Genomic DNA, 25379 nt, shown 5'->3' with positions numbered 1-25379 from the left:
CCCACACTTCATACCACATATCTTACTTATCACATTTTTAACATCTTCCTCCCTCCCTCCCTCCCTCTATTTCTTTCTCTTTTGGTGTAGAACGGATAATGTTTGTACAAAAATAACTTTCGAAGAAAAATGAGATATGCATAAAATATGGCTTTGATCATAGTTTGGAACAGAGGGAATAACAACTTTACTCACCCCACATTTCGATAAGGCAAAATTACATTTATCGTGGTAATAATGAAATCACAAAAATTTCTCACAATAAAAATAAGCCCGATATACAAATAAAAAAGCCTTCTGAGTTACAATGTATTCCTAAATCAACCATTGAAATGCAAAATACATGTTAATCCTGGTGTAAGATGATATCATTAAAAAAAAATCAGCACGTAATTGCTTTTCTTTTACAATAGCATATTATTGGATTGAAAGGCACTATTTACAGCTATTTACAGCAAAATACAGTAAACATGTTTAAAATGGTCCTTTTTTAACTTGGACTGTGTAACAAAACTCTGGATCCCTCCCCAAGTATAAACTGTCCCAGAAAAAGATATAACAAGAAATGCACTATTTATTTTTACTCACACACAAATCCTCCAACAAAATTTGTCTATTCTTTTTATGAAGACATACTGCGAAATTTACTTTACTTCACATCTTTCCTAATTGCAACAAATGATGAGGCAAGAAAACATTCAGACTAGGTGCTTTGGAAGATATCTCAATGATGTCCCCGTCTTGAATGGTGTAGTTGATATGAGAACCATCGATATATATCACACCTTTTCTACAAGTCCACGTAGCGTTCATTTTTTCGTCGTGTTTAATCAATCCATGCATAGAGTCTGACACTGCTGTAGGTGAGATAGGCTCCCTAACCATGTACTGGAGATCCCGAGATAAAATGGGCATTGGAAATCCACCTGCCGATTGCATTGCAGCTGTTGAACCGGCAGCTGTTGAAACTCTTAGACCACTTGATCTACAGTTAACAGGTGGCGAACACGGTTGACCTTCCTTTGTAATTCTGCAAACATACAAGCTTAATTGGCTTTCTTTGTTTTTTACTAGTTTGGTTTTTCATCGCCTTTTTTGTTTGGGCGGTGGGAGGTAAAGAATCAATATAAGAGATGAAAATAAGTAAAAACAGAGTAAATACTCAGTTTAGTCCCCGAGAAAAACTGCAAGACCCAATTTAGTCTTTAAGCAAAATAAAAGTAACTTTTAGTGCCCAAAAAAGAAAAAACCAAGACAACTTAGACCCTAAAACTCAATTTTTGTCTCCTCATTGGGTCTCAAGGACTAAATTGCATAGGTTTTTTTCTCAGGCACCAAAAGTTGGTTTTATTTTTCTCGGACAAAAACATGTTTTCACTCAAATAAAAGGGTACATAATCTGTCATATGGTTTTCATATCTCACATGGAAGCTCTTACCTGAAGGAGAACCTAGAGAGTGAAGCAGGACATGGATGCGCAACTAAGACATCATTGAGAGCATAAGTTGACAGTCGTTGTGCATTTACGGATATCATTACCCTTGTTAACTCGGAAGGAGCAATTCGACCTTCGAGTATACCATCTAAAACCTGGAAAATATTTTGAAAAATAGATAGAAAAAAAAGATCACATTGGAAAACAGCATGCCAGCTAACACAATCATGTGTACACTTGATCAAGATTCGACAAAAGGGATGAAATCAAGTAGAAAAAACACTTTTCACTGTTCAAATGATTTGGATTGAATCACTGTGAATTACTGATAAGTTTCTTCCAAATGATATTAAACTTAGATGGGGCTCTATATAGATCCACAAATTAATTTAATTTTTTCATTAGTATATACACAAAACAAACATGAAGGGCATAAAAGTTTAAAGATATAGCCCATAATGACCAGATGCATCTACATGTATGTGGTAGGAAGTTTATCTTTTCTACAATAATAAGGGTAAAAGAAGTACAGTAAAAAAGCAAAAGCCACTTCTAGTTTCTTCATGTTACTACAAGTCATAAGTTTACTTTTTTTTTTTTTTGCACTTGGCTTCAGTTTCACCTTTCAAATTTCTCTTATAAGTAGAGGAATGTTTTCCATAGAGTTCATATATGAAGGAAAAATCCCTTAATTTGAAGATATAACTAAGGCAATTTATTTCCGTACAAATGAGCATTTGGTGCTGTACCAAGTTTGAACCAGTCTCGCAAAAAATTAGCATAATAATAAATCAACATGTGAACATTAATTTGGAGAAACAACAAATTTGTCAAAATTAGAAAGGGTTCCCTTCAAAGATATTGCTACTTGTGCAGTTGGCGTGCAGTTCATTAACTCATGGACCAGATTGGTATCAAATTATAAGTTCAGTAATAATATTGACACATGCATCAAAGTATTTAGAAAATATTGAAATGGATATTGAACGCGCATTTTTGTAACTTTTTCTCAATTCTCTTCGTTGATTAAGGTATTCTGAACCTAAACCCGTTCTATTTGATATTCCATGCTAAAATAGCTTTGACAAGTAGTTTAGACTATCCCAATTGGCTTCACTACCGGTTCATCATTATGACAACAGCATCATAGAATTTGAAGATATCAGGTTTACAACATCTACTATTTCTTCTAAAGTATTATAGAGTTAATCTTACTTGTTCAAAGTTTTCAACAGTTGCAGCACAAAGATGACCAGTGCTTCTGGTAGCATCAAACTCACCACTGAATTTCTCCACCTATTGCAAATAAAATTAAAATTTAAATTAAATGTCGAAACTCTGAAGCCAAAATATCCATATTAAAACCAAGACTACATGTATATAAACCTCATCAATCCGTGTAGGATCAGAGTTCACTCCAAGAACTGGAATTTTGTCATCGATGAAATGGCTGGCTTGCAGAAGAGTTCCATCACCACCAATTGTAACAACCAGGTCAACATCATTGATGGGCTGTGTCAAATCATTTCGATGTACAGCTTTCCATTCAACTGATTTTTTCCGCAGAATTTCTTGACAAAAGTTTATGGAATCATGGTGCACCTTATTCCTATTATTCAAAAAGTGTAAGACCTGCAATTTTCTAACAGAATTAAAACTTCAAATGACACAAAAAGACCTATAATGATGCCTACTATCCAAGTAAAACATAAGCCAAAACAGCAGAAATATCACTAAGTTAGGATACATGTGAGGGTTGAGTTCCTGAATACTTATCATATATATACGATTCCTCTCTCACACAATTATTTTCTTGGGTCTAGACTCTAGTTCATTTGTAAGAACTACTACCCACTTTTTTCCATCATAAACAAACATATATAGATATCATTTTGAACACTAAACTAATAAAGCTTTTATTGGTTGGAATGAAATGGCCACGTGGAAAATGGAAATGTAGTTGGACAAATAAAATTCATCAAGTTCGCAGATGAAAACTCACGAAGCATCTCATATTAAGTAAGAATTCATTCAAGTGTCGAGTTCTCTCATATACTACAAGAATCAACTCACAAAATTCAGCAAATACAGAACCTCATACTTTATATACTAATTGGCTTTAAAAATTGAGAACATGAGAAGAGGTAATATGACCATATAATATAACCATACACCAATCATCAAGTTCGGTTTTACTCAAACCTAATCTCGACCATATATGTATGGTTTTATGGGTAAAGATTAGCTCATCTCATGCTCTCACACTCTTACCTAATAGACAGGCAAACACAAAACAATTTTCTTGGTTCTAGCTCATTGGTATGAAACTCTTCATGGACACCAGACACGACACTGACACATAGATATTGCTAATAAATTAAGTAAATCAAAGTTCCTGAATGCAACTCTACATGTGTCGGTGTTGAACACACTTTCGATCTCAGGTGTCCAAGCTACATAAATAACTACCTCTTTTTAACCAACACAAGCAAGCAAATATAAATAACCATGGAACATTGAACCAAGATCTTCTGATAGAAGGCGTGTCCGGTATCCGACACCAACGCATATGATTACGTTCAATTTATTTATTTTTTCAAGTTTATACTAATACAGGTGTCAACATATTCGATGCCCGTCTATGTCTCTGTCCGTGCTTCATAAACTAAAACTTTTCTAGGTCGAGGGCAGTTAAAAAATCAGAATGCAACTGCACATATACATAAAAATATTCAATCTTGTGATTTTCCACAAGCCCATTTTGACTCTAACAAAGCACAGTCTCTCACACACCCACACAGACATTTTATCAAACAAGATGCATGCAAATAAGAAAGTTTCAAAAAAAAACAACCACCCATTAACGCTTAGAAGATTCAATAACACAGACAAAACCCACAAAACCATTAACGAGAAGAAGAAGAAGAAGAAGAATTACCTGAGGGTGTGTGTGAGAAGGTTGCGGTGATACAGCAAAGGGTTTAAGGAGAAGTAACAGTTTCTGCATCGCCATTATCTTTTGCTCCTTCAAATGTTTTCAACAACCCAGCTCACCGAATTTGTTCTTTGTTTATATAAAATGGATGTCTAGTTTCGGAAAAATTGATTTTGAATGAATTGATTTAGTAATATTAATTCTGATCCATTAAAAATGAATTAAATCTAAAATGACATTAATACGTTCATATACTATAAATTTGTGTGTAAAACACAATTTTATAATCAAAAGATATAAAACATAATCATATTTATCAATTTTATTCGAAAACAATCAATATGTCATAATCAATTATACATCTTCTACAATACTAATTTTAGCTTTTTAAAAGTGATTTTTAGATAACTAAATCCAATTTAGACTAGGGAGAGAAAGATAAAAGAATGGTCTGAAAAATGTAATAGATAGGTGATAAGATACAATGAGAGAGATTTTGTAAAAAAAAAAAAAGATACAATGAGAGAGATATAAAAAAAAAATTAAGTGTTGGAATTGAATGCATGTAGAAAAATAAGAAGGTAAATTATTTACTCTCTTTTAAGATTTGTATATATAAAAAAAAAAAAAAATTAATTGATGATATGATGTTTGGTGGACATTGGAACGCCAATTTTACATTTTGGATGGATCCACATTCGTGCTCTTTAGGCTTTGTTTGAGAGTTTGAAGAGGATGAGAGAGCTAAATATTGAGAAACTTGATAAATCTTTCACAATATTTTAATGGGTATTTTTTTTAGAGAGTGATAAATTAATGTTTATAATTAATATATTTTTTGTTTTAAGAATATCATAACGGCATATATTGAATCTTACTTAATATAACTTAATGATAAATTGATATTTGTTGAAGATGTTCCTTGCTTGGTTTGGACTCGAAAGGGTTGGTATAGCTGCTGCTTTCGTTGCAGGGGCTTTTGGTTCTTGAATCTCTTTGTGTTGATAGTCGATTCATACACCATTCTCGGGTATCCCAATCATCTTGTTGATTGACATGGGACTGTATGGACTCAAAATAGTCGTCAATGCTTGTTGTCGTTGTTGCAGGGAGTTGATGGTGATCCAATTTGTGTTGATGGTCGATTCATTCGTCAAACTTTAGACCCGCGCTTAATTGTTAAAATTGTTTAGGGTTGACTCCACTTTGTGGATCTTTTTTTGGTTTTGCCCGTTAGGGTTGTTGACTGAGTCAGGTTTTATGTCCCACAGTTTTTATGTAATTTTTCCTTTTTTTAATAGTATATACAAGCAATTGCGGTTTAGCTTTTCGTAATCATGATGAGACTCCATCATCAAGTAATAATGGTAATTCTTTTGTTAACCATAATGAAACTACTAGTGAAGTTTGGAAGAATACTCGTGGAAATCTTGAGCTAACATCTCAAATTCAAAAGGAAATTGTTAGAGTTGATGCCCACGAAACTACTAAAGCAATGCTTCATGATGTAGGAGATGATTTCTTTGCTATTATGATTGATGAATCTCGAGATATCTTAGTTAAGGAGCAAATGGTTGTTGCTTTACGTTATGTTGATAAAAAAGGCAAAGTTGTTGAGCATTTTCTTGGTATTGCTGAGGTTTCTAATACTAGTGTTTTATCCTTGAAATTGGCTTTGGAGTCATTGCTTGCAAAATATGGGGTAAGTTTGTCAAGGATACATGGACAAGGATATGATGGAGCAAGCAACATGCAAGGTGAATATAATGGTCTCAAAAGCTTGATATTGAAAGAAAATTGTTCTGCTTTCTATATTCATTGTTTTGCTCATCAACTCAAATTAGCTTTTGTGACATTAACAAAAAAACATTATGACATTGCAACATTTTTTTAATCTAGTAGCTACTTTGTCTAATGTTGTTGGAGGATCATGTAAGCATCGAGATGCTCTTTGTGAAAGTTAATTTAAAAAGGTGGAGGAAGCATTGAAAGTAAGAGAAATAACTAGTAGGTGTGGCATGAATCAAGGAATTGCGGTTAAAGAAGGCGGGGGATACTCGATGGAGTTCACATTATGGTACATTACTTAGTATAGTTTCTTTATTCTCATCTATGGTTGATGCGCTTGATATGATTGAGGAAAATGGAACAAGCTTAGAGCAAAAAGGTGAAGCAACACTTTTTGTTGAAATGTATGCAATCTTTTGAATTTATTTTCATCATGCACTTGATGATTTTTTTTTTTTTTGTCAATTACTCATGAGTTATCTCAAGCATTACAAAGAAGTGATCAAGATATTGTTAATGCCATGAAATTAGTCAAAATGTCCAAACAAAAGTTACAAACTGATAGTGGTTGGGATTCTTTGCTCCATGAAGTTTCATTGTTTTGTGAACATAATGAAGTTGTCATCCCAGATATGGATGATACCTATCAAACAATTAAAAAGTCAAAACGCAAAGAATTTTTTTAAATTACATTACTTTCAAGTTCAATTCTTCTATCAAGTGATTGATCGAAAACTTCAAGAGTTCAATAATCACTTTACAAAAGTGAATATTGAGTTGCTTCTTTGTGTAGCTTGTTTATGCCCAAAAGATATCTTTTATGCATTTGATAAGGAAAAGTTGATTCGTCTAGCTCAATTTTATCCTTCAGAATTTTTTCCTATTTAACTATTGGCACTAGATTCTCAGCTTCAAAATTATTTCTTAGATGTATGCTCTGAAGATGCATTTTGGGAATTAAAGGAGATTGGTGATTTGAGTATAAAAATTGTGGAGACAAGGAAACATATTGTTTATCCGTTGGTATATTTTCTTTTAAAGTTATCTTTGATATTACCCGTGGCAACTGCAACAGTTCAAATAGCTTTCTCAGCAATGAAGATTATCAAGGCTGAGTTGCGAAATTGCATGGTGATCAATGGTTAAATGATTGTCTAGTTACTCACACACACACACACACACACACACACACACACACACACACACACACTAGCGAAATTATGAATGATGTTTTTTTGTGAAAATTTGATTTTGATTAAAACTAAAATTATAAATGTTTGTTGCTTTTGAATTATAACAAATTAAACTAACCGTGATTATCTATTTCAATGACACCAACAATATAACAAAAAAAATAAATTTTTATTTTTAACGACACCAAAGATGGTCGGATATGGCAAGTGTACCAAATCGTTTACCAAGTAATAAAGTGATAAGTAGAGTATCGTATCCACATGGATTGTCGTTTCGTCCAAACAACTCGCGTTACTTATTTCTGTAATTTTGTCGATATAAAAGATAAGGGTTAGAAAGGTTGCAATTTTTATCCGTTTGCAACAGAGCAAGTTACCTGTTTCTGGTTGCAGAAAAGTAAGCAGCAGTTAGGATTTTTCGAATCCCCCTATTTATATTATTTTATAATAAGTAACAGTGATGTCACATTTATTTATCTTAGGTAGACTATACAAGTGATAAGGTCGTTAAGACGTTCTAACCTAGTGGGTGTTCAAGCTGCACCTGTTGATCGCACGGTGATCCTTACGTGCGGGGTCTATACTATCTCGGTTGATCTAGGTCTATCCCTCCGATTGCTAACTGCACTTGTTGATCGCACGGTGATCCTTACGTGTGGGGTCTTGTTAATTCAAAGGTAATTGAAACATAAACTTAAATTGGCGTTACACTTTTTCCCAAGGCAATGAAGGCCAAATTTTCATTAGGTCAACCCATCTATGAATCTTAGGACACTCATATCACACCCTCTCTACACTCTTAGTAGTTCTACAAACGGGCAGCCCTAATCTACGTCTACCTTACTAAGGGTTTCAAGAGAATGGTTCGATATTATGTTTATTCCCCGGAGACGCTTGTTTCCCTAATTACGAACCAGTTACATCCTAGGTTCGATAGAGTAACCACTCAGTCTTAGTAATGTCACCTTGTAAGTACTTACAACTAGGGTCAACTCTCTTTAGTTATCTTTCGCTAGTTAATAATCACTTACTTCCTAGACATATAGTTACTAGTATAATGCTATAAATATCAAGATATAAGCAACAAGATAGTAGTAACAATGTTAAGCCCTGTCACAACCTAAGTACCTAATCTAGAGTTACGCTCCTTTGAAATAAATCACTAAATCAGGAACTTAATAGCGAACAAAAGAATAAATAAAATAAATGACATATTATATTAAATAAATATCCAACAAAAATAAATAGAGCTTCATCTTAGAACTCTAACCTATTAAGATTTAGTTATACATGGTAACAAAAAACAAATTACTAAAGATAAAAACATACCCTAGAAAATCAAGGAGAAGATAGATCCTCTCCCAAATCTCCAAAGTAGCCTTCCCCTTGAACTACCACAATTCTGAACGAGAAATTCTAAATGAGGAAGGCTAGTATTTATAGTGGAGATTTCTAACTAGGTTTGGGCTAAAAACACGGGCTAAACCCATAAAAACGAATAAAATTACGCCTGCGCCCCTCGCATTTGAGATGCTTGGGGAGCATATAGCATGCCTTAGGTGCATATAATGCAATTTTGCATATGCCCTAGGTGCATATAGTCTTTTTTCCATGCCCTAGGCGCATGGCTGCTCCTCTATTCGGCCCAGTTTCTCCGATTTTTATCGTTTTTAGGTCTTTGTCTTCAAATAATTTGCCTCGAAATTTGGGAACAGGATTCCTTCCTATGTAAAGTCTCCTGAGTCCTCTTGAATCGGCATTCTTGGTTTTCCGAAATTCTTGACAATTCTTCAGATGTTCTTGATTTGCCGATTTGCATGATTTCTTCGTGAATTACTTCAAAACCCCCCTAAAATTGCTATGTTTCGGGAAAACTATAATTACAGACTCAAATATAGAAAACATTACAAAAGTCTCGAAATCATAGGCAATCGTTCTAATACTCCTCCTTTTTGCTGCTAAAACCTACTAAAAATGACTGAAAAACATTCTAAGAATAACGTAAGATGGCCTGTCATCAACAAACGACAATCTTTATTATACAAAAAGTTGTTTAAGGGTATAATTGGAATAAGGAAAAATTAAGTATAGATATACTCATCTAGTTTGTTACACCATTTAAATGATAATGGTAAAAAAATTTGACATATATATGCTCATATAATGTTTGTTACACTTTTATTTTACTATTTGAATTTTTTCTTATCTATTTGTTATATATGTTATTTGTATTGAAACTTGAGGGCAATTTGGAAAATAGAAAAAGCCAGCCCAAAAGTGATTAAATTAATTATTTTCTTTATATCCTTATTTATTAATTTTGTTACGTTTGCAGCAACTTAACCTAATTTTTTCCCGCTCATTTGCTTTATCAGGTTTGCAATTATTTAACTTAACAAATTCCATCTAAAAAAATGCATTGCACACCAATTTCATTCCTATCCTCTTGTCTTTTTTTTTTTTGAAGAAAATATTTTCTACCATATCAATGATCTTACGGGTTAAAGATTATTTATTGGTCTCTATTATAGTTGAGAAAACCCGTGCGATGCACGGGTCAAAAGTCTAGTATATAGTATATATGTGTGGGATCTGGATCCTCTCCATCTTATGTCCCTACAGCAGCCTCTCAATCTAATAAACAAACCATTAGATACATCCAATGGATGATAGAAAAAGACAATAAACTCTTGAGATACACAGAAACGGAAGTGAGCAGATATGAGTTACGAAACGTGAAAAGTCTGTCGACTACCCCAATTTCTCTTTCTCTCGTGTTTTGCTCTGGTAGATGAAAATAACGGAAGAAGTAAGGAAATTACCCTTGTTCCATAGGTTGGGGAAGGCATCGTTTAGGTTGGTCAAATCAAAGCATCAAACAAGAAGCTTATTTGCCTCTTACAGGATTGTTGTGCGCTTTTGGAAGGCATCTTTTTGCTTCTTCCTATCAGTATCACAAAACCTATTATATATTAGGATTCATTAATTTTTTAGAATCCTTCAAAAAAAAAATTTAGAAGGAATAAGAAGTCTAAATCACTGTTCTTGTGACTGATTTAATAAGGGTTATGAAGGACCCGGGGTTAAGAGGATATGATCAACGGAAGATTGCAGAATTTGTCGAGCACATGATCTCTTGTAATGGATTTCTGCACACATTACAGGAATAGTCCAAGAGTTCTTATAACTCAGTGTATTTCATGGGAATTGGGAAAAACCGAGAGAGAGTTGTAGGAAATGTAATGTTGGAAACATTAGAGATTTGATTGTTGTTGGACACATTATAGATTTGTTATATTTTAATTAATATTTAAGATTGGAAGATTGTTGCTTCAACATTTTACCGTCTTTCTTTATGATCCATCGGATGTATCTAGTGGTTTGTTTTTAAGATTGAGAGGCTGCTGTAGAGTGTAAAGATGGAGAGGATCCGCTTGCTATATGTGTGTAGATAGATAGATAGGTATTTATTGAGATTGAAAATGAGAAAATCATTCAATATTTCCAAAAAATGACAAGTCTTAGAGCACAATTTTTTTTTTGAAGGAGGTCGTAGAGCACAATTATAATTGGTATTTCTGATTTAAAAAATGAAATGTGATATATTATTTAATGTTCCAAATTATATATATGATGCCTCCACTAATTAAAATTTCCGGCTCCGCTACCGCTCGTGAGCCCATACAAATGGAAGTGTTCATGATCTTACATAGCAACAACACAAAATCTATAAATAATAATTCCTACTTGGAGCTATGAAAACTCCATCCAGTTGTATCCAAATTGAACATATAACCATAGTTCACGATCCAATTACCATATTCATTATGCAACATATTTAACATGAATTGATTGTCATGCTCATATTCCACCTAAATCCTTTCCTATTAAAAATGTTATGATTTAGCCCCCTACTAAAAAAAAATTGGCCCCCCATGATTTAGCCCATTTGCAAATGTCTATCTTTTTGCCAATTTTGACAGAGTCAACGCACACATGGCAGCGGGTAGGATGCCAAATGTGTATTTTTTGAATTAAAAAAGCCAAGCATGTACATATTGAATAAAAAAAAAAGGCACGTGCAGTCTCTCTACCTCATCTTCTCCCATAAGATCCACCACCCCTCTCTTTCATCTTCTTTCATTCTTCCTGCAAATTCAACATTCACGCACACCACCACCCATTTCCTCTTCTCTCTGTGTCTCTCCTCTCTTGTTACTCTCTCTTCTTGCTCCGGCGACCACCGCACCGGTTTCTAAATGATAAAATACAAGGCCTGAACCTCACGTGCCCATTTTTTTCCTTTCCTTTTTTTAATTTTTTTTTATTCAGTTAGTAAACACCTGGCATTTTTTTTTTAAATATGTAATTACACATGTGACATGCCACACAAACGTTGAAAAGGTTAAAATTGACAAAAAAGATGATTATTGCAAAGGGGCTAAATTATGGGAGGCCAAATTTTTCATTTTTTTTAATAGTGAGTTAAAATCGCAACATTTTAAAACTTAGGGGGCCAAAAGTAAACTTTAGCATAATATTTTTTCACCAACTATCCTTACCATAATCACAAACGCAATTATAATAAAGCAATTACCAGATATTTTACCTTCATTGCATAAATAAACAACAAACAATTCAAACGACCCTAATCATGCTATGACAATAGGCACATGAAAACAAAAAGAAACTTAATCATCCTTTGAAATCACTATATTGATCAATGATTTTGATAAACTACTAAATAACGACGCAACTTGAAAATAATTCCACTCCTCAGAGCCATCAGTTGAGTGTTAGCTATCATTAACTACTTATCCATAGTAGGGTTTAGGTCACCCTACACATATGTGTTTTGATTTTACTCTAATTGTTCTCGATGTAGACTGAATCTTTCCCCCAACTTAAAAATAGAAAAGTGCAACATAACCAATAATAAAGATACTCTAAAAAAGATCACAACAATCTTTGCTAGTAGGCGTAGTTTTGTGGAACGGAAAGGAATCCCTTCCAAGAAGTTTTGAGATTATATTGTATAGAAACATGAAAATAAATAACTATCTATTACAATGCATGTGTGGCAAGTGTCTTCTAACTTCCAAGAGAAACTTCTTTTTGAGTAATCATCAAATGACATTTTTATGAAGTTGTAACTATTTTAATGAGAATAAGAATTTACCTTCAACATTTTTTTTAGCTTCTTTAATACGCTTTAACTTTAAACCGCTCCTTTGCTGAAAATTTTCTCTTTCTTAAAACCTTCTTTCTCTTGCTTAAGAGTAAATGGTTTCACATACTTACCCTTAGTTGTACTTTTGGGATAAGAATAGAGATTGTAACACACTTTTGTTTTAATAAATTATATTTATCGCTTTTCATGTTTTTTTAAATGCATACTAATACTGATTTAGTTTTTATCGATCAAAAATCGTATTTTAAATAGAGAAGTAGAATAAATAATTCATCTACATAGTCATATTGTCTTTATTTATTAAAGTAGCTAATCGTAATTATGTAGTGACTATTTTGTCTCAATGTCTTCTATGAGTGAATGGAGGTAACTTAATTAAATAATATAATAATAAGCATTTGAGCTTGTAAGAGAAATTGTAAGGTCAAAGAAACATAAATATATATGTGAGGGAAATCAATATAGTACCAACATTAGACACAAATAATATTATACAACTACATGTAACATAATTTCTTTTTCAACTTAATTATTACACTTAGACACATGCATGGGCGGATCTTCATTGGGGTGGATAGATGTCATGGAACACCGTAGATATTTTATACATACTATATTTGATGTATCATGACGTTAGTTTTAATCTAAAGTTGATTCATTTTACAACACGAGTTCGTGACACTTGTTTCTATATTTCTATTGTATTTTTATTAAACAAAGGTTTTGCCTGGACTTGAACCCTCACATAGGGGAGATATTACAGCAAAATTAATCATTGCACCAACTATTTATGTGTTTATTATTTGAATATATATATATATATATATATATATATATATATATATATATATATATATATATATATATATATATATATATATTCACTCAAGGACACATATACATATATTCCTAATGCACTCTTGGTGTAAAGGAGGGGAGCACATAGATTTTGGACAATGAGAGTTTCTTTTGCAAAGAATGAAATTTCCTGTAAAATAAGAACAAACAAGTTTTACTAAAACACACGATAAAATATTGTGTATAAAATAAAATTGAAACTTTAAAGTGGTGCAAAAAATGACTTACCGCCGTTGATAACAAGAAGATAAATAAAACGAAAGATGATCAGAACATAAAATAAACTTGAGATTTTAACCATATTTTTCTTCATTTCCATGTGATGAATATAAATTTATTTTACCACACTTTATAAGGAAAAAAATGCATTCTTAACTTTAATCAAATAGTTTTTAGAAGTTAAAGCATGAAAGAAACCATTTATAAAATTGAAAGTATTGCAAATTGTCTCTAAGTTATATCAATGTGTCATTTTTATATCTTTCCATCAATCATTTGATCACTTAACTTTAATAAAGAACTCACATAAAAATTCAGTATTCTCTAAGGTATTTCAATATTTATAATTTATTTCTTATTTAGCCTTTCAGGATAGACAAAAAAACATATCAAAAGAAAAATAATAGTGACGGATGATAAAAAAAAGAGTAGTCAAAATAATGCATTGAAGATGTGACAACTTATTTATTTACCTCCTTCAAAAAAACTTATTTATTTACCAATTCAAAGTGTCATAGGATAATTTTTTTATTGAATAAAAACATAGGATTAAATATAAAACGTATTAAATGTGAAAATTTCACAAGTTTAACCAAAATGTTGTGCTACCTTGTCAAAACAAAGAAAAAGAATTATTTATAGGATATTGTTGACGAGACAAATTTTTTTTGTGCTTTTACAATTGAACAAAAATAAAAACAATAATCAAGTGCATGGAAGGTTTTAGAAAGTAAATAAGACTAAACCAGCCTTGCTCAATACTACAATGTGTCAATACATAGAAAATTACAAGTTCAGAGATACATACATTGATCTGAAAAGAACCTTAAATATTTAACCTATGTTGAAGACCGTTATTAGCCTAAGGCATATGGAAAACATACATGTATCAGTAGTTATGTGAATTTTCTATAAGTATTGGTCGAGGACATTGTAATAAGGATTGCTTAACACATTTAAATCACATCTAATTCTAAAACGATTTTTTTATTATCCTTATTATGTCATTTAATTTTTTTGTCAAATTTATTTGAATGAAATTGATCATTATATGCCATTTATTTTTCTACACATTTAAATTTAATATAATTTTCTTTTCTGCACATTTAAATATTTGTAATTTACTTTTCAAAATCATTTACATTTTTTGAACTTCTCATTTCAACAATTTACTTGCAAAGTCATTTGAGAGTATATTAAGTGGGAACTAACATTATTATGGCATATTAAAAAGAACTTATTAGATCTCAAATTAATGGTCAAGATTAAAAAACCGACAACGTGCTTCCAAATTTGATATGCCATCATCTCCATTGCCATTTTAGCCTCACATGTACCCATTGTCACAACTTAGGGAGTATCATTTTTTCGCTTAACTCGGAACTTGTTGGAGCAATTAAACTATAAAAGTTTCTGCATTCAAAGAATAGAATAATCTAGAATATTGCTTTTCTGACATAGAAAACTTCACAATGACAATAGTAAAATATTTAAATGCCTCCAGCGGTAGTTAACTACCGTTGGATTGATCCGGCGGTAGTTAACTACCGTTGTACACCAACACAGCTTAAAAAAAAAGACATTAAAAAAAAACTCCAACGGTAGTTAACTACCGTAGAGTATAAGGGTTCTGACAGAAACACACCCTTCTTCCTCCTTCCTGGCACACGTTCCATCTTCTCCCAACTAACTTCATCTTCTCTTCCTTTATTCAATCAACATTTTCCAAAACAGATAAACATATTCCTATAGCACTCATTGAAACAAATCCAAGACACATAAACCCTTGTCCCCAATTTAATTTTTCTGTTTTTTATTCCTCATACTAATTATGCAATTTGTTGTTGTGCAGCTGGTTCTCATGATAAATCCAGCAAGGAAAATGACTTTGAACCCAAGAAGGAGAAGGATAATGATTTTGCTGCGTGTACTAATTGTTTTTAATTCTCCACATCCTTCTTCCTCCTTTATGTCATATATATAAAATGAATGTTTTAATTTTCCACCCCTAATTTGCTAAACAATTGATGACATCGTTATATAAAATCAAAAAACATATGAATCATGTGATGAGAATAATTTGGAATAGTTCATACTGGCCCACAAGAGTAGCAAGAGTAGCAAGATTCAGTGGTATATGAAAGTGATCTATAAACAAGGAAAGTAGCAAGATTCAGTGGTATATGAAAATGGAATCGGGTATTGTGTCTGAGCTGAAGGAAGAGAAGAAGGGTGTTGTCTGAGGTGAAGGAAGAGCATAATTTGAAACGTACATATGGTGTATAGACATAAATTGAAAAATGAATTCAGCGGTAGTTAACAACCGCTGAGTGCCAGCGGCAGTTAACTGCTGCCAGTTTACAGAACGGTAGTTAACTACCGTTGAGGGCATTTAAGTATTTTACTTGTGTCATTGTGAAGTTTTCTATGTCAGAAAAGCAATTTTCAATAATCTATGGTTGGAGTGTGACTCAGAACTAGACATAGAGGCCTTTAGAAACCATAATTTGTTTACATATTCTCATAGTTGGGGTGTGAATCTTACTAGAGTGATGCATTTGGACTCCAATTGTACTTAAAAACTATATTAAATAATTTTATGAAATAAAATTCCAAAATTAGTCTTGTTCAAAAATTAGTTTAAAATATATAGCTTACATAAATAAAACTCGATTCCTCAAAAAAAAAAAAAATGCATTCATGCCAACATTTTTTCTCATGTGATAAAATATTCAATCACTATAGGTATATGATATACTGACAGAAAATCCATAGGTACAACGAAAAACGAGCCGTCGGTATATGAATTTTGTGCTGTAGCTACGGTCAATCAACTTTTATCTACGATTTTTGGCTGTTACTAAATGTCAAGTTTCTTGCAGCGAGAGTGTCTTCTAAATTGGATAAATATCTAATGGAGTCAAGATTATCTCTAATTTGGACTTTCTCAATTTCTTTCATTTGAAGATATAAAGATGCAATAAAATTTAAAAATAATTAATAATAGTGGGACCCAATTGTTGATAGAATCCACAATCTATATTTTATGTGTATCTCTTTCTAAATGACAATCTCCATATCTTTATATAATACAAAAGTTTACATCTTTGATCAAAAGTACATATGACATCTTCATACTTCCCATTTCATTTAATGTTTTTCCATCAACCAATCAAAATGGATCTTGACTCATTCATTTTCTATTAGCCAATCAAAACTGAATCATGACTCACTTATTTTTCACCAACCAATCAAAATTGATCATGATACGATTTTTTTCCCTATATATAGACAATTTGATTTTTTATTTATTTCATCTACCTCTTCCTCCCATAAAAAATCACTGTTTTCAACCCCATTATCTTTATTTTTTTATTTTTTTATTGTTTATTTAACATTTCTTATTGTTATGTTCCTTTTTATGTGATTTCTTAGGTTGATGTTTCTTATTCATATTCTCTTTTCATTTTTCTTTTGGTGTTTATATGTTCTTTGTTTTTGTTCGGATCTTTATTTTGGATATGGAAGTCAATCCACGTTCAAATATAATCACTTTCATCCCCCTTTTGTTTTATTTTAATCTCTCAATACTCACAACTTTTTCTATCTATCTATTCTTTTTTGTTTAATTTTTCTTATGTTTCTTATGTTGTTATTTTACTTTTAATATCTTGCTCTTTTATATGTTATTTTGGTTTTTGATTTTTATTTATTTTTTACTTTATGCTTGAGATGAAAACCGGTCAATAGACAAGAAGAAATGCATCCTATTTTCAAAAAATTGATTGAATCGATAACTTTGGAGTGAAAAAGATAAGAAATACATAATCGAAAATCGATTTTATGGCACCTTTGATTTTTGTTTTTTGAGTCAAAAAGTTCCTTTTTCTTTAACTAAAAGGGAGCAAGGTGCTACCCTAAAATTTTAAGTGCATTTTCAAAAAAATAGTAAACCTTGCAATCATTTATATTTTATTTCCTTCATCCTAATTAAATATTTAAATGAGTTTATACTATTTTTAATATTAATATCCTAATTAAAGATTATTAAATTATTATGTTTTTTAAGCGAAAAAATATTATGTTTTATTCGACGTCATATTTTTGTATCCATCATTCATTCTATTATTAAAATTAATAATCACATATGCTTTAAAACTGCATTAATATTTTTATTAATTACCTTATTTATAAGTGGAAAGTTGTAAAAGTCTTATAATGACAAAACTAAATGTATTTTTGATTTCTTATTAATATTTTTCAATGACACTTTGCCCCCTCAAAAAAAAAATGTTTCAATGACAACCATCAAATTATTATCATTGTTTGATTTCTCAACCAATCAAATGGATTCATGCACCCTTTGTCTTAATTTTTTACCAATTAGATTTAACAAAATCATGAAAGGTTTCAATCATACACGTATTTTTTAACAATAAGCTAAATATAATTTTTTTTCCCAACAAATATAATTCTTATAACAAGCAAAATGTATGTTTTTCCACTCAACTTTCAACCATAACATAGCATGTTGACATGACCTTTTTTTTCTACAAAAGGTGCAAAACCATGCAAGAATTTAATGTTATATCAATTGTCTAATTCAATGTATTTATTGGTTTGGTTTGAATGTGTTTTTCCATGATGTTATAGGTTTTTGGTATAAAATTGGATGAAGAAGAAAACAATTAATTTTGTTTCGGGAAAGAAAAAAAATCTAACAACTAATTACTAACATTTGACATTAAAAAAGCATTTGTTTTATAGGATATCTTTTTTCTTAATTAAATATATAACTTTTAAACTATGATAATCAATAAAATCTTATGTCTTTCATTTTAAATAGTATTCAAGACATTTTGCTAATTCCCTAAAAAAATACATTTTGTAAATTTAAAATAGAAAATAATTGACATTTTAAGGATCTACACTAACATGTTTTTTGAAGATAAAAATAAAATTTATGGAGAAAAATAAAGTAGGGGGCGTAAATCTAACCCGATAAAAAATTAGGGACGTAAATCGAATCCAAAAAAAGAGCCAACACGGTCTTTTATATTCATTTCAGTGATAGTCTTTGTCCAAATTGTTGTTTTTATCATCTTGATAGACTTTGTTCATTGATATGACCACATATGCTAAAATTAATTTGTGATAAAATATTTCTAAGTATACAACAATGCCTTAAACTTTTGTAAAAAAATGTCTTAATTTTTTTACTAAAGCCTTAAATATTATACTATATACATTAAATTTTTTTAGCTTATTATAGAAGTTTCTTATTCATACACCATCATCTCTGATTATAATTTACAATTTTTTGTCTTGGACCATGAGAATTACTGCAAAAAAAAAAAAGAAGCAAATTTGTTGCTAATTTTTAAAAAGTTACTTTGAAATTAAACCAAGATTGTATTTCCATTTTTTATTAATATGGAATTTATATTTATATTGTTAATATATTTCATGCACCGACCTCTAACCACAAAAATATGATTAATACCGATATTCAATTGAAATTAAATTTAAATTATAAACATTTGTGAAGTAATTAATTTTTTACCTCTCAAAATAGGAATGTTTTTCTTTGTGAAAAAAATATATTTTTGTTGTAAAGGACTCTTTGTATATCGGAGTTTGATCGAAAGATTGTTCTATTGAAAAATCAAACTCGGGTTTCCTGATTAATTTGGAACTCACTAACCACTTGAGTTCAATCACATTACAATCAATGCTTTTTTAGTAAAAATATTTCAAATAATCCTAATTTCATAATTCATATTAATGCTCAAATAAATTTTACAGTCCTATAATTGCAACTCGGTTGGAAGCTCCATTGATATTGATATGCATGTGTCAATGTTCAAACTTATACCCCTCATTGTGTGAATTTAACCGCTGGAGTACTTGAGAGAAAAAATACAAAATATCTCGAGTATATTCTAATTGCTCTGATTTATATAAATGGAAAGGATATTCTCTCAAAAAAAATGGAAACGATATATTATAAAAACCATTTTAAATATGAATGTCATGAGTGTTGTATGTTTTAGGAGTTTATGAAAATAGAAAGAAAATGCTAATACCAATATTGAATAAATAAATGTTAATTTTTTTAGAGGATAAATAAATGTTGATTAGTAATTGTTGTAGATTCAAACAAAATCACCACGATGTTAAATTAAAAAAACTAAATAAATAAAACAAAAAATTTTGTTCATGTGGTTAATTAGCTCCATCAACGACGAATTATTATGGAGAACATGAGTTTGATTCTAGGTGGAACAGTTAATGGTCAAACTTTACTAACCTCCCGACTTAACTTAAGATTACTAGGACCCCTTTACCTTTAAAGCCATAGGGTTAACACCATAATAAACAGTGGTGGGCCTAATAGAGAATAATGTTTATGAAACGACTCTCTTCACTTTTATACAGATCTAATTAAATAAATTATTTTAAAATAAATAAGTGTGTTGGGATATAACAATATAGTTATTTGTGGAACTCATTTGTTGAAAAAATTACATTCTTATTAAGTATTATTATTAAAAGATAAATGAGTAATGTGTATAAGCGACTCATTCAAAATCTCAAATTGGCGAGAGCTTTTATTCATACAAATTTAATTCATGTTTCATTTAAAATTAATGTTTGAAAGAATAAGAATTATTTGAAAGAAATACATGACATCTAAAAACTTTAAAAAAAAAAATAGTTCATAATTTTCTTACTACCGGGGATCATACATTTAGTTTAATCATCACTTTAAACTAAAAGAAACCACATAGGTGATATTGACGCCACATTTTCACCCTAAATCTTAAGACATTAGATATATTATGTTGCTCAATATCTACTATTGAATTCAATGTTGAACTTTTACTCACATTTGACACAATAACAACTCTCCCACTCGCGCTTCCGCTACAAAAACCGAGTTTTGTTACGACCGTTGAAATTTATGGGGAACTCACGGTGGTGTGGATCAATCCATTGGAGCAAGAGCAATCATCCAAGTGAGAATGATATTACATTTTCACCCAATATTTAAGGTATTAAGTATATGAGTCTTCCAACTTATATGTTGTCCAACCTCCACTCTTTTATTCAATGTTGAAATGTAACTTAAACCTGATACATACAACATTTTTCACTTAAGTATGGTTGAATTCTAGCCCGTGCTTGGCACGGGTATCCATACTAGTATTTTTATAAATGAAGATGATCTTAACTCTAAGCTAATGCATTTAAACGGCATCTTCTAAGTTGGTTCATATCAAATCAACTTTTTCTATTTTTTGGTTAGACAACCATTTTAAAAAGTGGTTAATAAAAACCCTCTCGTATATTTTCCCAAAGTATAACATCCCAATTTTTATAATAAATTGTTTATTATTTATTTGTTTGTTTGATGTGTTTGAATTGTGGAATTAGTTGATTTTTATCAGAGATAGAGGAGTTAAGGGTATTTTGGTAATTTGAGAGTGAAAGGGTATTTTAGGAATTTAAAAGTGGAAGGTAATTTAGTGAAGTTAGTAGAAACTTGAAGAATATTAGATAATAGAAATGTATAAGTAAAAAGGAGGTTTAAGTGAAGTAAATATGCAGTCTTATTTCTATGAGCAAATTTCTATGAGCAAGAATAATGAGTAAGCACAATAAGAGTTAAGTAAACCAAATAGAGCTGTCAAAACGGGCCGGGCCGTACGGGCAGGCCCGTTTAGCCCGATTAATTATAGGGCTTGGGCTTTAAATATAAAGCCCGGATTTTAATAGGGCTTTTTAGCCCGACCCTAAAAAGCCCGGTACCCGTTAGGGCTAGCCCGTTAGCCCGCATAATAAAAAAAGTCCTATAAATTATATATATTTTTCAAATAATTCTTTACTTAGTTGATTATCAAAGTAAAAAATAAAAGTGAAAATTCAATGAATTAACACAAATATAAATGTAATATAAAATTATATTTACTCGTTTCGTTATTTATAATTTTAAAGATCGAATATATAAATATCTATAACCATAACATATCTAATTTATTTAAAATTGTTTTCTTAGCCGTTTTAGTTTACGACGTTTGTACGAAAATGTTTACAATTTTTTTTTTGTGCTAGACATTATTTAAACATATTAAAAATATTATTTATAAAAAAAAATTACAGGAGTATTTTATAGTACGTTTTTTTTTCAAAAAAAATGTAATTTTTAATACGGGCCGGCCCGTTTAGCCCGCGGCCCATGTAGGGCTGAACTCGGGTAGTATATTTCAAGCCCGTTTCCCAACCGGACTTTTTGGCCCAGCCTGATAAAGCCCGAAGCCCGTTAAGGCCGACCCTAAACGGGTCGGGCCGCTCGTTTTGACAGCTCTAAAACCAAACCCAATTCACGTGGATATATAAGAGTGATAGCCTTCACATTTTAGGGTTAGAAAACCATTTGATAAAGTTTTGAGATAGAGGCAAAGAGAGAGAAGAGAGAAGAGAAAAGGGATCTAAGGAGCAAGAAGGGGAAAACTTGAAGAACTAAAGGGAAACAAGTGATTAGAGCTTATAGGAGGCTAGCTTATTAGATTAAGAGATAAGTGGGAATGTTATTTTCACCATCTAGAACTTGTGAACAATTGTGTGGTTGTGGATTATGTGTTGCTTATACTTTCATGAATTTGTTGTTGAATTAGTTTTAATTTCGTGCTCCAATTATTATGGTTATTTTGAGTATGTAAAATGTTGTGAAAACATGTGGGTGTGGTATGAGAATCCACATTTGATTATAATAAGTTGGTGCTTTTGAGTTTTAAGCTTAATTGAATGAAATTCATGAAGTTGTTGATGAATGATGTTAATTTTATGTTCTATCTTCTTGTTATGACATTGGGTATGTGAAGGTTATGTTTCCATGATTTTTAAGTGATGAGTTCATGGTTTAAAAGTGATTATGTGGTGTTATTGAGTTTTTGAAAAAGTGTGTGGAAAATCATGAATTTGGAGGTGTGAATGATGATTTGGTGTGTGTTAAGTGTTTATAATGTAGTGGATAACCAAGGGTAATGTTTTTGAAAGATTAAGATTTGTTGGGTTTGATTTAAGGGCTTTAGAAATGATTATTTTGTGAAAAACTTGTGTTAATAAGCTGATAAAGCTGATATTTTTGAAGATTTGTACTGGTGTAATCAATTACACCTGGAGTGTAATCCATTACACATTGGACCTGTTTTCCAGAATCTTAATTTTTGAACTATGTAATCGATTACACCCTGCCTTAAACCTAAAAAATGCATTTTTCTTCACTCCAAATGATTCCAAACTTGATAGGAGGGGTAAAGACTTATTTCTATCAATCAAAAGAGGGTTTTCATGTATTGTAATCTAAAAAAGATGAGAGAGAATCTAGAGAGAGAAGCTGCGGGGGAAAAGGGCCCATTGGGACAAAAGAGAGTGAGGTTTCAAAAGGTAAGGCTAAGGTAAGGAGTGGGAGGGCGGCGCCGGTAGGCTATTGACACTTAGATAGCACCACCACTTCGTTCTTTTTCTCCAAAATTCCGGACGGGGCACTTACGACGGATCGGTGGAAGGTTTTTGCTAGATTTGGCTATGTAGCTGAGGTGTTCATCCCCAAGAAGTTGGATAAATGGGGTAATAGATTTGGCTTTGTAAAATTCTTGGAGGTGAAGGATGAGGAGGCTTTAGGAGCTAGATTGGAGGATGCCTCGCTTTGGAACACCCATTTGAAGGTGAACCGGGCCAGATTTGGGAGGGAGTCAAACAAGGTGGAGGTGTTGGACAAGAAAGTGGAGAAGTGGAAGAAGAAAGAGGTAGAGGGTGGTAGCTTGGCAGGGCCTTCAGTGCTTCCAGATAAGTCCTTTAAAGCTGCTGTTTCAAAAGATCAGAGTACTCATCCATGCCAGGGGGAGCCGATGGTCAGTCTGGAGGTAACCCCTAGTGTGGATATGCTTCAGATGTTAGAATGCTGCTTTGTGGGTGAACTGGTCATTGATCAAGAGGCAGAAGTGGTTCAGGTGAGTATGGTGATGAAGGGGATATCGCAGGTGAAAGTCATCAATGTGGGGGTTGGAAGGGTATTGTTGAATATGGAGGATCAAGGTGACATTTTTAGATTCAAAAATAGTCATCTTAACTGGTGGAATGCAACATTTAAAAGTGTCAAGAGATGGTCACCGGAGAGGTTTGGTTTTAGAAGGAAGGTGTGGCTAAATGTATTTGGAATCCCTCTACATGTATGGGATGAGCCTCAGTTCAAACTATTGGGATCTAGTTTTGGTACTTTCTTGGATTTTGATGAAGCAACCATAGGCAGGAAACACTTTGATATGGCCAAAATTAATGTTCTTACTGATAAGCAAGGAATCATAGATGAAAAGTTAATTTTGAAGGTTATGGGGGCATAATTCACTATTTGGGCGGTGGAGGAGGGTGCTTCACGGTGGGGCAGTAGGAAGGGTGAAGGAGAAAGGAAGGATGATGTCACCTCCTTGGGGTCACGTGATGGAGGTATGGTGCATGGGGGAGGTGGGGGAGTTTTCTGATGAGGAAGCTATCAATCCTAGGTTCTATGAGTCAGAAAAAATTAGACAGGAAAAGGGGAAGGCAATTGTGAAGTCAATAGAGGTGACAGGAGTACAAAAGGGGAGGCAGGAGATTTTTTGTAAGGTGGATCAACTCCCAGGATCCTTTTTTAATGATGATAGTTTGATCTGCCAAAGGATTGGAGGACATGTGGAAAGTAGGGAGAAGCTGTCAAATGAGAGAGAAGTGGAAATTGACTTGTGTGGGAGACAAGAAGGAGGCTCCCGTGTTGTCTGTTCGGCGAGTGATAGTTTGCTGCTGGGAGGTGAGCCAAACGCGCCTGGGGAGAAAGGAAAAAGGCTGGAGGAAGGATTTGAGGCGCGTGAGGAGTTGAATGGGGAAGCTGGGACCCACGTGGAGCATAATTCAAATTTTAATGCTAATTTGAATTGTTTTGGGCTGGAGGTTATGGAGGCCCAGGTCATTTCTAAAGTGGGAGCTCAGGAACAAAAGTCTAATCAGAGGGGTGCAGGGAGTATTTTTACTAAACAGAATTCTCACATTAGATTTTTTTCTAAGGAATCGGAAGTGTCTGAATTCAGTGATTCTTTAGAAGATTTTGAAGGGAAGGAATATCAAGTTTTGAAAGCTAAGCAGAGATTGCGTAGGAAGAAAAAATTGGGAGCCTCGGAGAAAAATCAAGTGGCTACAGATTTTGGGGAGAGGTTGGAAGGAAGTTCAAAGAAGTGGAGAGGCGAGAAGAAGAGGTTCCAGTCCAGTTCATCTCAGAGGAGGACTATGTCCCAACCGATGTATATTGATGAGCCTAGGAGTGGAAAAGGAGGGGCAGTAGGTCGTGGCACGATATCGGAAGGTGTCGTTCCTGTCAATTGCTCAGGTGTGGGGTTTCTTATGACCAATAACTTGGAGGTGGTTCCGGAAGCACAGTTGAGTAATCAAACTAGTGAGGGGAGGCAAGTTAAAGTAATGGCGGCTAAGAGAGTGTTAGAATTGCAAAAGGATGCGGGTGTTAATTTTGTAGAGGAGGAAGGAGTGACAACGGAGAGACTTGTGGAGCTAGAAGAGGTGGCGGTGAAACTTAAGGCTTCAAGGGAGGAAGGTACGGTGTCTTAATGATAGTGTCGACTTTTAATGTGAGGGGGTTAGGAGGGAGGGTGAAGAGGAGGAAAATTCGTGAATTGGTGAGACAAAATAATGTGGATTTTTTTGCGGTTC

General features: G+C 32.5%; 1 protein-coding gene, 1 long non-coding RNA gene and 1 pseudogene across 2 annotated transcripts; 1 reads left to right on the top strand and 2 right to left on the bottom strand.

Moving 5' to 3' along the window:
* Positions 1-397: 397 nt before the first annotated feature.
* NADK3 (NAD(H) kinase 3) lies at positions 398-4835 on the bottom strand. The gene is made up of 5 exons (XM_085745441.1): positions 4374-4835; positions 2822-3067; positions 2651-2731; positions 1439-1590; positions 398-1030 (listed from the first exon to the last, which is right to left on the bottom strand). The coding sequence occupies exons 1-5, from the start codon at positions 4446-4448 to the stop codon at positions 655-657; spliced, it is 930 nt and encodes a 309-aa protein (XP_085601567.1). The 5' UTR covers positions 4449-4835; the 3' UTR covers positions 398-654.
* Positions 4836-5688: 853 nt separating this feature from the next.
* Positions 5689-10895, top strand: LOC146949419 (uncharacterized; annotated as a pseudogene).
* A 2063-nt stretch (positions 10896-12958) lies between these two features.
* LOC146949418 (uncharacterized) lies at positions 12959-13907 on the bottom strand. The gene is made up of 2 exons (XR_015025412.1): positions 13629-13907; positions 12959-13530 (listed from the first exon to the last, which is right to left on the bottom strand). It is a non-coding gene; the product is annotated as an uncharacterized LOC146949418 (long non-coding RNA).
* Between the last annotated feature and the right edge of the window lie 11472 nt (positions 13908-25379).

Source organism: Medicago sativa, chromosome 2 (assembly GCF_051527215.1).
Source record: "Medicago sativa cultivar Bolivia chromosome 2, Bolivia_mono, whole genome shotgun sequence".
Taxonomy (NCBI): Eukaryota; Viridiplantae; Streptophyta; class Magnoliopsida; order Fabales; family Fabaceae; genus Medicago; species Medicago sativa.
Note: the sequence above shows the minus strand (reverse complement) of the source record. Positions and strands in the feature narration are given on the sequence as shown.